General features: G+C 46.6%; 1 protein-coding gene across 1 annotated transcript; it reads right to left on the bottom strand.

Annotated features, from left to right (window-relative positions):
• Positions 1-794: 794 nt before the first annotated feature.
• On the bottom strand, positions 795-10,697 carry SYCE1 (synaptonemal complex central element protein 1). The gene is made up of 13 exons (XM_077126473.1): positions 10,561-10,697; positions 6,114-6,176; positions 5,387-5,446; positions 4,936-5,010; positions 4,225-4,272; positions 3,957-4,011; positions 2,965-3,054; positions 2,710-2,773; positions 1,887-1,953; positions 1,690-1,813; positions 1,485-1,595; positions 1,186-1,273; positions 795-963 (listed from the first exon to the last, which is right to left on the bottom strand). The coding sequence occupies exons 1-13, from the start codon at positions 10,637-10,639 to the stop codon at positions 871-873; spliced, it is 1,017 nt and encodes a 338-aa protein (XP_076982588.1). The 5' UTR covers positions 10,640-10,697; the 3' UTR covers positions 795-870.
• Between the last annotated feature and the right edge of the window lie 890 nt (positions 10,698-11,587).

The following is an 11,587-nucleotide window of genomic DNA, read 5'->3' as shown; positions in this document are numbered from 1 at the left end:
CCTAACCCTGGGCTTGAGCTCTCCCAGCTTCTTCAAAAAACCTGCGGCTCTGATTTTACTGGTGACCTCCTTTTAATTTTAACAAAGCACAAGATATAAGGTGTTTTTAAACAGAAATACACATAAAACAAGGTTCTGCACTGATACCTTGAAAAAATGTATAACCAGAGGCTCCCGGGAACCTAATCTTGCTCCTAGGATTTGCTCATCACCAGCAATATTATAGAGCATAACTTCCAGGAACAATGGAGGACTCCATTACATTCCTGTTAACAAATGTGTTTTAGTGCCTATGAATTTCTCTTTCTCAGATCAGCTACAAGGGCCTCAGGCATGCTGCGGCCCTTTCCTATGTATGAACAGTTTAACTGAGGGTACCTGCCCACTGATCCTTAGTGTGGGGATTTCTGGGAGTGGGTGCACTGCAGCCTCGCATAAAGGAACTGAACAAGTAATTACAGGGTGGGTTCGCAGACCCCCTGGGCCTACTGTGAAGATTTCAGGCCTGCTTCTACATGCCTCCCTCTGCCTGGAGGCCCAGAAGGGTGGTCAAGTTCTAGAGATGACAGTAAGGCTGGGGCGCCCAGGAGGCTAGTGTGGTGAAACTGCCCACAGTGGGGCCAGGAAGCTTTGACATCCACTTATACCTCACTTTGTTCTCAAGCATGAATTGACTGCCTGCTGTTTGCCTCCCTCTTATGGGTAGAGGCAGACCATGGCTTTCCCACTTTCAGGGGCCAGGGTATTGGGCCCAACACCCATCCCTCTCCTAGCGTAGACTCAGCCAAGGCAGGTGATGTGCAAACAGCCTTTATTTCCCATAGACTGGGATAAGGTGGAGAGGAGGGAGGGCTCAGGTGTGCTGCTGGCCTAGTTGGGCAGGCCCTCTTTGGTGGACAGCAGTGGTTCTTCCTCCTCTCTGACTCCAAGGAGCCTGGGTTTGCCCTGCAGGAGGCATGGCACCTGGGAGGGACAAGGAGTCAGAGTTCTGAATGGGAGTTTACATGCATTCCCGCACCCACCTCCTCCAGCCTACTCCTCTTAGCCCCCACCATACTGCTCCAGCCTCAGCACCTTTGTCCAGGTGGTGCCCTGCCAGGAATGCCCTTCCCTACAGACCCCTTCTCTGATCCCTGGTGGATAGTCTACGCTCCCATATCTCTCCCCGCAAGCCCCCATGCTCACCACTTCTCCCAGGCAGGACCCTTCCTCTTGGGCACTCTGTGCTTGGGCAGGGACCTGAACTCCATATTTCTCAAGCTCCTCTTTCAGCCTGGAAAAGAGGCAAGATGGGATGGGGAGGAGACGGAGGAGGGGGAGGGAAAAGGGCAAAGTGGGAAGAGGGACAAGTGGGTGCAAAGCCCTGAGAACTTTGTCAGCTCAAACTGGGAGAGGCTCAGAAGAGACAGGAGACAGAAGGCAGGGGGGCAGGTGAGAACCCCAAAGCCACCTTCGCCATATGCACTGGGGGGCCCTATATCCACCTCTGGTGCTTTTCCTGCAGCTGCTGGCGTTTCTGCTGCAGCTGCTGGTAGCGCTGCTGGGCAACCTCTAGGAGTAACTCGGCCTTCCGGTTCTCCTCCTCAAACAGCTGCCTGAAGGGCGGGGGAGGGGGTCATCAGCACCCTGGCCAACCGCGCCCTCCTGCCCCCACACTGCCCGCTGCACCCTGCCCTGCCCTGTCCTTACATGGCAGCAGTGGCCTCCTGGCTGCGGAGAAAGATGCCCTCAGTGATGGTGGTGGGGCCCTCAGCCCCGCACAGGGCATGCAGCCGAAGCTTCACGTCTTCCAGCTTCGCCTGCACCAGCTTCTCTGTGGTGGGAAGAGGGGACAGCAAGTCATTGCAGGTAGGGAAGGACAGGGTCGCCAACCCTCCGGGCCTCACCTTCCTTGAGCAGCTGCTCCTTGCTGCCATCCAGGGTGCTGATCTCCTGCGCCAGCCGCTCAGGACTCTGAAGTGACAGAAGGGAAGCCTGTCCACCCCTCCGGACCTCCTCCCACAAGCTACAGAGAAGCCTTCCTGGACCCGGCCGCTCACCAAGCACCCCACTCAGTAAGTCAATCCCCACCACTCTCCCCCTCCCTTTCCCCCATCCAGGCAGGCCTGTACCATGAACTCTCACAAGAGAGGCCCGGAGTGCTGTGGAGAAGCACATGTTGACTGCTGATATTCAGGAATTTTGCAAGAATTTAAATCGAATCTGAAGGGAATCCTGCAAATGCTAGGAATTATTTTATTTGCAGCGAGGCTCCTTCCTCCTGACACTGCCATTTCACTCTGCCTACTTTTGCTTTAGCTTCTGGTATCCTCCTCCCAACCTAAAAGTAAGCCTAAGAGGGCAAAGACGGGCCAGGTTATTCCCCATTGTGAGGATTCCAAACATTTTCCATGGATATCGGTATATGAGTAACCAGGCCTTGGTCTTGTCAAGGTTTCTTTTGATGGCTGAGGGTGGATGGATCATAGAGGGCAGTAGGGAGGGATGCAAAGGGGTGGGCAGGAGCAGCTGTGAGGACAACACTGGCTGTCAGTGAGGGTGAAGAGTGACTGGACTGAGGCCATTTTCTCATTATGGCACAAGAAACTGGGTGTGCCAGCGAAAAAGGAGACCAGACTCAAGGATAATCCATGGTTTGGGGCCTATGTAGCAGGTCTTCATAGGAGCTGTTATGGAAGATTTGGGTGAGCAACGATGACTGTGACTCACGTGAAATTCTGAAAGGTCCTTGTGCTGGCGCATCAGCTCCTCCAGCTGTTCCTCAAAATCCAACCTGGGGACCCAGAACAAAAGGTTGAGGGGTTGAGAACCCCTTCCCCAGAGGCTCCTGCTCTTTGCTCTGCTAGGAGCACCTTCACCAGCCTGACCTTCCAAGCCCCAGCTCACACAGCTTCTCCTGTACCCAGCTTGCCGTATGTTTATAGCCCATCCCAAGCTGCCCAGGCCTTGGGCACTGGACTTCACCTCAGCTGCCTCTGTTTATTCTTCTCCTCTGCAATCTGGGAGTCCAGGGCAGAAATTCGCTCCTTGCAGTCCTCCAACATGGTGTGCTTCCTGAGGAGGGACAAGGCCATCCTCAGTCATGTTCCCTGAATGATCCCCCAAAAGGTGGGAGCTAAGGAAGGGCCTGAGATGAGAAGCTTGTGATTTCTCTATCAGGCCAGGGCTGCCTTCCCAAGAAGCTTACATGTGGACCCAGCAGTTTGCTGTGGAAGATTCTGTAAGCCCAGCTTCGAGTGGCTCTGCTACTCCACTGGAACCCCTGGTACCTCACCTCCTTGGCTTCTAGTTTCCTTCTGTGCAACATGGTGGGGTTGAGGGAGTGGCTTGAGCACTGGCTTCTTCAGAGTATCATGATGAGGATTCAGGAAATCAGCATGGGCATGGCCAAGTGTACATGCACAGACACATCAATTTCATCAGATTTCCCAAATAGTTACAATCGCTGTGTGCCAGAGCTTACGGTCTCTGATCACAAAAATGAGTTACATGAGAATTAAGGAGGTGGAGAAATGGATGAAAAGATAAAGGATTAATGGAGAGAGAATGGACACATGTTTAGATGAGCAGACAGTTGAGAGTTTGGTGGATGGATGGTGAATTGGATAAATGGGTGTGTGGGTGATGAGTAGCTGGAAGGATTGGTGACTAGTGGACAGATAACAGAATGGAAGTGCAAATGAATGGAGAGACAGATAAGTGAATAGACAGCTGAGGAGCTGGATCATGAAAAATAAAAGTCACAGAACGAAATTTAATTGACAAACCAGCAGATGAACCACTGAATAAGTTACCCTTAACACCACTGCCTCACGTTGGGGCTGAGGGGGGAAGACACTTGCTTGACTATACATTTTATAGTGGGAAGTAATGGGGGGTGTGAGTCTGAAGGCTATTTCCCTTTCTCTACAAAATGAAGGGATAGGACAAGGCAAGGCTTAGGTGGAACTTCTTACCTCTGTGACTCACATTCTTTTTCCTGGCAGTGTAGCCGGAGGATCCTGAGTGTCTCTGCAGGGAGAGGAACCAAGGGGCTTTTTTGAGAGTTCATCAAGGGCATCAGGTTTGGGAAGATCATGACAGGTCTTGTGGGAAACAGATTTACTGCAATTCTGGTAGAAGACACAGGAGGGTTGGAACCTGGCTCAGGTTTCAAAAGATTCCTATAGGGATTTATATAGGGTGACACAGGTAAAGGCACAGAGACCAAGTAGCTGCAAATACCTTGCTTTTTGTTCAAGATCTCCTCCAGGCGTACCTTCTCTCCAATTGCTGGAAAACACAGTGACATGTTCAGGCACCAGAGACCACCCACTGCACCCATGGTCACACAGGTGCTGTGCTGAGGTTTGGTATGCCCCTACCTACAATCCCAAATGTAAATACCTCAAGGCAAGCCCTTCCCCTTTTGTGTCCATATTCACTGTAAGCACCAAAGGGCCCTGACATTTACAAATGGTAGTACGAAGACTTGGTGGAATGCACCGAGTCTTTTACATGGAGGGTAGAGAAAGAAATCAGTATATCACATATGGAGATAAGAACAATGAAGGAACAAATCAAGTCGCCGAGAGGCATGTGACCAGGTTGGAGCAGGGTTCAGTTTTCAGATGGGAGGATCATGGAAAGCCTCTCTGAGAGGGGACATTAGAGCTGAAAGGCCATGAGGCAACAGGAAGTTGGCTGTCCAGGTTATCTGGCAGGAACAGTGTTCTGGACAGAGAGAAAAGCCAGGCAAAGGGCCTGAACTGGGAGTGTTCTCAGAGGGTGTTTTGGAAACACTATACCAGCTGAGTGGGACACAGGGAGAGTGATAGGCTCTGAGGCTGCAGAAGAGGGTCTGTGGGCCACAGCAAGGATGCTGAGTCTTTTGAAGACTGTGTTTGGGGAGGCACAAGAAATTGAGGGAACTCTGGGGGCCCCTTCCAAACTTACATGAATCCAGTTCTTTCTGCAGGGCTTCCCAGAGGGCACGGGCCTCTCCCAGCTCTTCACTGGCTTTCTTTTTTGCTGAGGCAAAGAGCACAAGTTCAGACATTATACTGGTGCAGCTGCCAGCCTTGCTATTATTCCCTTCTGAACTATGACATTTCACATTTGTCTTCATGCAATCTTGGAAGGGTCCAGATTTTTCAGAGGAGAAAAGGGGGCTTTCAAACCTCAGGTTATTCTGGTTGGGTTCAACTGGCACCAAGTGCCAGCTTCAAGGGTGTGCAGTCACACAGGTCACCATCGTAATAGGGTCCTATGCTTGGTTTAATGCTCTACTATCCCTGTCTTCAAAAATTCCTAGGAATTTTTGAACAAGTGCCCCACACCTCACTTTGTACCGGGCCATGCAAATCTTATGGTTGGCACTGGCTGGCAGCCAAGTTTCTGAGTTTACCTTGTTGAACTTCATTAATACGGTTAATCAGGACCTCAATCCGAGGCTCCAGGCTTCCCACTGCAGGGAGGAAAGGAGACTGAGCCAGAGGTGACAGGTGACCAGCTGTACAGAACAAGCAGAGGTGGGAGGGTACCAGCCCTATGTCTCTGCTGCTTTCATTCACCTGTGAACAGACACTGTGTATACCCCTCAAGGGGCTTATATTCTGGGTAAGGGTTTCAGAAAACAGACATAAAATACATGGTGGTAACTACTATTAGGAGGAATAAAGTGAGGCAAGTGGTTGAAAAGTGGGAGTGGGCAACTTTCAGATACAGGAAGCCTCTGAGGACCCAGATCAACTGAGGGGAGTAGCTCTCTGGTAAGGGGCATGGGGAGAGTAAATAGGAAGACCCTCCCTGAGGTGGGAATGTGCCAGAGGGAACTCAGTGAGCAAGAAGAAAATAGCAGGAAGTGAGGTGGAAGGAAGGGATAGAATATGAAGTCTTCTTGGTTTCATTCCGAATGTAGTGAGAACTAAAGAGGTGGTCAGCAACAGAGTTCTTTAATTTTGAGCCATGGGGTCATATTGTTAGTTCAAAAAATTAAATTTTGAAAGAAAGAGAAAGAGAATGGGATAATTTCCCAACACCGTGAAATGTGGGGCCTGGATTGAATCTATGTCTGCCTGTTCCCAAGCCCCAGGATGTGCCTCAGACACAAAAGAACAAAGGAGACACATGACCTTTCTGTAGTTTTTTCACCATTTCCATCAAGTCTTCAATTTTCCTTGAGGACTTGGCCTGCCCTGTGGAAACAAAATTTAAAAATTCAGAATCTATTAAGAGTAAGAGGCCTGAATGCAGGTCAGACAGCTCTGGGTGGGGGTTAAGGTAATCTGAGGACAGGTGTCCAGCCAAAGTCCTGAAGTGGTCAGGGCACCAAAGATGATTCAGGGGCCCTTAATGGTCAGCTATTCCCCAAAGGGTGAAATGATACCACAGATATCCCCTAAATAAAACTCAGAGTCAAGGAAAGATGACAGCACCTCACTGCTGATGCCAGTCAGGGTTGTTCAAAGCTTACTAATGTAATAATGCAAGAAAAAATGTGGGGGCGGGGGGAATAAAAAAATGGAAACAAGGAGTCAAAAATACTAAAACTAGCAATGACATGTCAATTAGAAAGTTCTAGAAAACCATATAAAGCATCATAAGGACTAGGAAGGAAATTTAATAAGATAATATATATATAAATAGCTTTCCCATATAAATAAAAAATGATTATAAAACCTCTCTGAAACATCTCATTAACAAATTTTAAAAGATCAATATAGATACTGATTTTAAAATTCTTAATGAATGATTAGATCTAGACAGTGATTATTAATGGCCAATAACTTTACAATAAAAATAACCAAACATTGTGAAATACCCATTAAGGATTACTGCCAAATAAATGAAACCTACAAGTCATTAAGCCAGTAGATCTGAATACCAGTTCCATGAAGACAGGGATGAGGAATGTGTTAAATGACATATGGGAATGCAATTAGCAGCATGCAGAACTATGAGAAATGTCACAGAGCAAACTATCTGTCTTTTTCTAAACAAATAAATTTGAAGGAGAAAAAAGAGCAAAAGGATGATCCTAACAGATTAAAAGGGATGTAAGAGACAAATCCAAAATTCACATGGAAGAGCAAGGGACTCAGAAGAGCCAGTCTTCAAAAAGAAGAACAAAGTCATAGAACACACATTTCCTGATTTCAAAACTTACTACAAAGCTACAGTATTCAAAACAGTATAGTACTGGCATAACTACAGACATATTGACAAATGCAATAGAATTCAAAGGCCAGAATTAAACCCACACATTTATGACCAACTGATTTTGGACAAGGATGCCAAATATATTCAATGGGGATATAATAATCTTTTCAACAAATGGTGCTGGGAAATCTGGATGTACAAATAAAAAAAAATAAAAAAAGAATCCCTACTTTACACCATATATAAAATTTAACTCAAAATGTATCAAGGACCTAAATATATGAGCTAAAACCAGAAAACTCTTAGAAAAAAACATAGGGGAAAATCTTTGTGACCTTGAATATGGCAATAATTTCTTAGGTGTGACACCAAAAGCACAAGGAACAAAAGAAAAAAAAATACATAAAACAGACTTCATCAAAATTAAAAACCTCTGTGCATCAAAGGACATTATCAAGAAAGTGAAAACAGTCTAAAGAACAGAAGAAATTAGTTGCAAATACTGTACAACTACAACTTAACAAAAAGGCAAACATCCCAGTTGAAAAAAGGGCAAAGGGCTGGAATAGACATTTTCCAAAGAAGATATAAAAATGGCCAACAAGAACATGAAAAGGTACCCAACATCATTAATCATTATGTAAATGCAAATCAAAACCACAAGGAGATACACCCAGTAGGATGGCTAGAATTCAAAACATGAAAAATAAGAAGTGTTGGATGTGCAACAAGGATGTAAAAAAATTTGAACCTTCCTGCATTGCTGGTAGGAACGTGAAACACTGCAGCCATTGTTGAAAACAGTTTGTCAGATCCTCAAAAAGTTAAAATATGACCCAGAAATTCCACTTCTAGGTATATATCCAAAAGAATCAAAAACAAGGACTCAGATATTTACCTGTTCCATAAATGTATAAACATTTACCAATGTATATGTTGAATATGGCAGTAATTTTAATATTATGTTGTGAATAATAGCAGCATTATTCAAAAAAGACAAAAGATGGAAACAGCCCAAGTGTTGATAGATGAATGGATAAACAAAAGTGGTATAGACAGTTGATGGAATATTATTCAACCATAAAAAGGAATAAAGTTTCTTATACATGCCATGGTTGAACCTTGAAAATATTATGCTAAGTAAAATAAGACAGACACAAAAGGGCAAATATTGTATGATCCACTTACATGAAATATCTGGAATAAGCAAATTCATGGAGACAGAAAATCAAATACAGATTACTAGGGGATAGAGGAAGGGAAATTGGAGGTTATTCTTAATGGGTACAGAGTTCGCATTTGGGGTGTTGACAAGGTTTGCCCATGGATGGTAGTGATGGTAATACATTATAAGAATAATTACTGCCATTGGATTGTACACTTATAAGAGGTTAACAGGGCAAATTTTATGTTAATTATATGTTACTACAATTAAAAAAATTAAAACCAAACACTTGTACAGTATGAGCCCTCTCCTTTTAACTTTTTATTTTGAAATAATTTCAAATTTATATGAAAATTGCAGAAGTAGGACACAGAGATCCTTTATACCCTTCACCTCAATTTCTCACTGGCTAATATTTTTGAATCTTTGACAATAAGATGCACACACAATGTCCCATTACCCTTTAATACTCCACTGTGAAGTTCTGAAGGTCAAGAACATTTTCCTATGTGGAAACTACAATACAACAATCAAATCCAAGAAATTAACAGTGTTATTAATATCTGATCTTTAAATACCATTAAAAAATTTCTCTTTCTCCTTTCCACTTTAAAATTCCACAAGTACTACCCACATTTCCCTAACAGAAAAATCAAACAATGACATTGAAAATGTCCCTCCACTTCTGCACACACACCCGCAAATCCAAATCCCCTTCCCAGAGTCATCAATTAGGAACATAGGTCTCAGCAGACACTTTCCTGTGAAATGGAAACTGGGGTACAATTAACACAATTTTCCAACTTGCTTTCTTCTCATATCTTTTAACTTCCTGTATCCATTATAAATATATATAATGTAAAAATTAAGTCCAATACATTTGACTTTAATTATGTTTCTTCCTCATTTTAGAAATCTAATGCCCAGGTATTTCATGGTGTGCATGTGTATACTTGGATTTAGCCATTCCATTCCCATGTTTTGCTATGAAGAGCAAGGCTCCAGCACTGTTTTTGGTACATGGATCTGTGTCTTGTGTGATCCCTAGGAAGGTGACTTTCTCAAGAGAAACCTGACTAACACAGTGACTAAAAGGCAAACAAGTTATTTAAATGCTAAAAATTTTACCAGACGGGCTACTGCATAGTCTTTACCTACTGTTTTTCCCACCAGCTTGTATGTGAAGACCTGTGACACTAGATAGCACCCCTGCTCTCTTTGAAACAATCTGATGAACTGAAAACAGAATCTCACTTTCTTTTAAATTTCTTCCATTGATGGTAAAGTTGATTAAATCTTCATGCAAATATGTCAGCTTATTTGAGGAACTGGAAAGAGAAATACCAAAAGTCTTCTTTAGGACAGTGGCAATCACTGCAGCTGCATAATAAAAGGGATATACATGCATCTGTCTTGTTTCTTTTCTGTTGTCCTTAGAGGAGGGCTGTGGTAGGGTGCCATGCTGTATCCTAAGCCAGCTTTGTGCTAAACTCACCTCACTGTTCAAATATTTATGTGTAAATGTGCGAAGCAGGCTCTGTTGTAAGCAAGTTCGGAGGGAGCGACCGCCACCTGCATTGACAAAGCACCTCAATGTGCCTGAACGGGTGGAGCGCGAGCCAACCTGACAGGGTCAACAAGTGACCTCATGTGGGAGTCACTGCACAATTCCATGTTACATACATCTGAAATCCCCACAAAACACCCAATAGCAGGGGGAGAAGTTTTCAATTCTCTACTCTGCTGGGCTGCGATCTCTGAACTTCTGAACAAATTAAAGGGGCTGCCATGTCCCTCTTTCCCTGGACAAGGGGAGTGCCGTCACTCTGGTCAGTGTCAGGAAGAAAAGAGGGACTCCGTGGGAGGAAATCCACGTGTAAGAGCCACTATGGGATAAAGAGGAGAATTTGGATACCGGTTGGTTGTGAGATGAAGATAACGGGAATTATTCATTCCCTTAAGTGCGGCAGGAGAAGAGAGAGTTCTTTATTTTAAGAGGTACGAACGGAAATTCTTAGGAAAGAAATGAAACGACGTCTTGAGCAAAATCTGGATCAAATAATGAGTTAAATCCAGGTGGGAGGAATGTGGGTAAATGTGCCTCCCATTTGTGGAACAGCCGAGGCTTCCCACAAACGTGGCTTCCATCTGGAGAGAGCAGGGGATGCCTCCCGCCCCTCCGCCGGCGCCTGGTGCCCCGAGCCCCTTCCCAAGCCCAGTTCCCAAGGAGGGCCTCGCCGCCTCCACACCACTACCTCCAGCTGGCTCCACGCTGTCCACGGCTCCTGTGGGCTCCGCGCTCGAAGGCCCCGACCTTCCCGCCATTTCCGCCATTTCCGTCCTACCCGTTGGTGCCTCACGTGATGATTGGGCCCCACCCTCGTGGGGGCGGGACGGCCGCAGCACGCCTGCGCAGTGCAGCCTCAGGAGCCGAGGGTGTTGGTTCCGGGCCTGCGCGAGGGCCGAGCCAGCACTGGCCAGTTGACAGTCAGTGTCCTGCGCATGGACACTACTGCCGGCCGCGCCAATCTTCCACGCTGGTGTTGCACTACTGTGCATGTGCGCAGCTCTCTGCCCATATTCTTCCTCGTGGGTGGTATCTTCATTCCGTGCGTGAAAATTCTGGACTTCAGCACGGCTCAGACATGACGAGTGTTCTGCCCGGACCATACAGGCCAGAATGTACCTGTCTCACCTTATCAGTCTTTAAACCACAAGCTCTGATGGCGCTGCCTCTCGGCAGGAGCAGAGGAAGCAGAGGAACGCGGGAGGGACGAAGGAACACCCGAATTGGAAGTTCAGTCAGAAGGCCGAGCCCTGGTGCAGGGCTAGAGAGTCAGGCGCGAGACATCATCCAGTGGGCATGCAGAGGAAGGGAAATGGGGTCCAAAGTTTCCACAAGCCAGGCGCGTGCCTGGGGGTCCTGACGTTCACCTGGTGCATGGTCCCCCTGCCATGCATCCCCCCATCAGCGTCGGCCACAGGGTCCCGGACACCCCCATGCTGGGTCTGGAGAGAGGGGCTACGAACAGAAAGCCCTTGGCTCCCCACTTGGCCCCCATGAGCTTCCCTCTGGAAACCCGGCAAGTAGCTGCCTGGGGTCAGACTCCTGGGCAGTGGTGCAGTGCTTCAGCAGGTTGTGGAGCGTGTCCTCCTTCATGTGGTGCAGGAGGTGGTCACCTGGGGCCTGAGGCAGGTGGAGCTCCAAGGAGGAGATCACCGGCAGGGCTGGGAGAGGGATGAGGATTAGAGGGTGGCAGAGCCACCCCAACCCCTTCTAGG

This window comes from Tamandua tetradactyla, chromosome 13 (assembly GCF_023851605.1).
Source record: "Tamandua tetradactyla isolate mTamTet1 chromosome 13, mTamTet1.pri, whole genome shotgun sequence".
Taxonomy (NCBI): domain Eukaryota; kingdom Metazoa; phylum Chordata; class Mammalia; order Pilosa; family Myrmecophagidae; genus Tamandua; species Tamandua tetradactyla.
The sequence above is the reverse complement of the archived record's forward strand: the minus strand, read 5'-3'. Positions and strand labels throughout refer to the sequence as shown.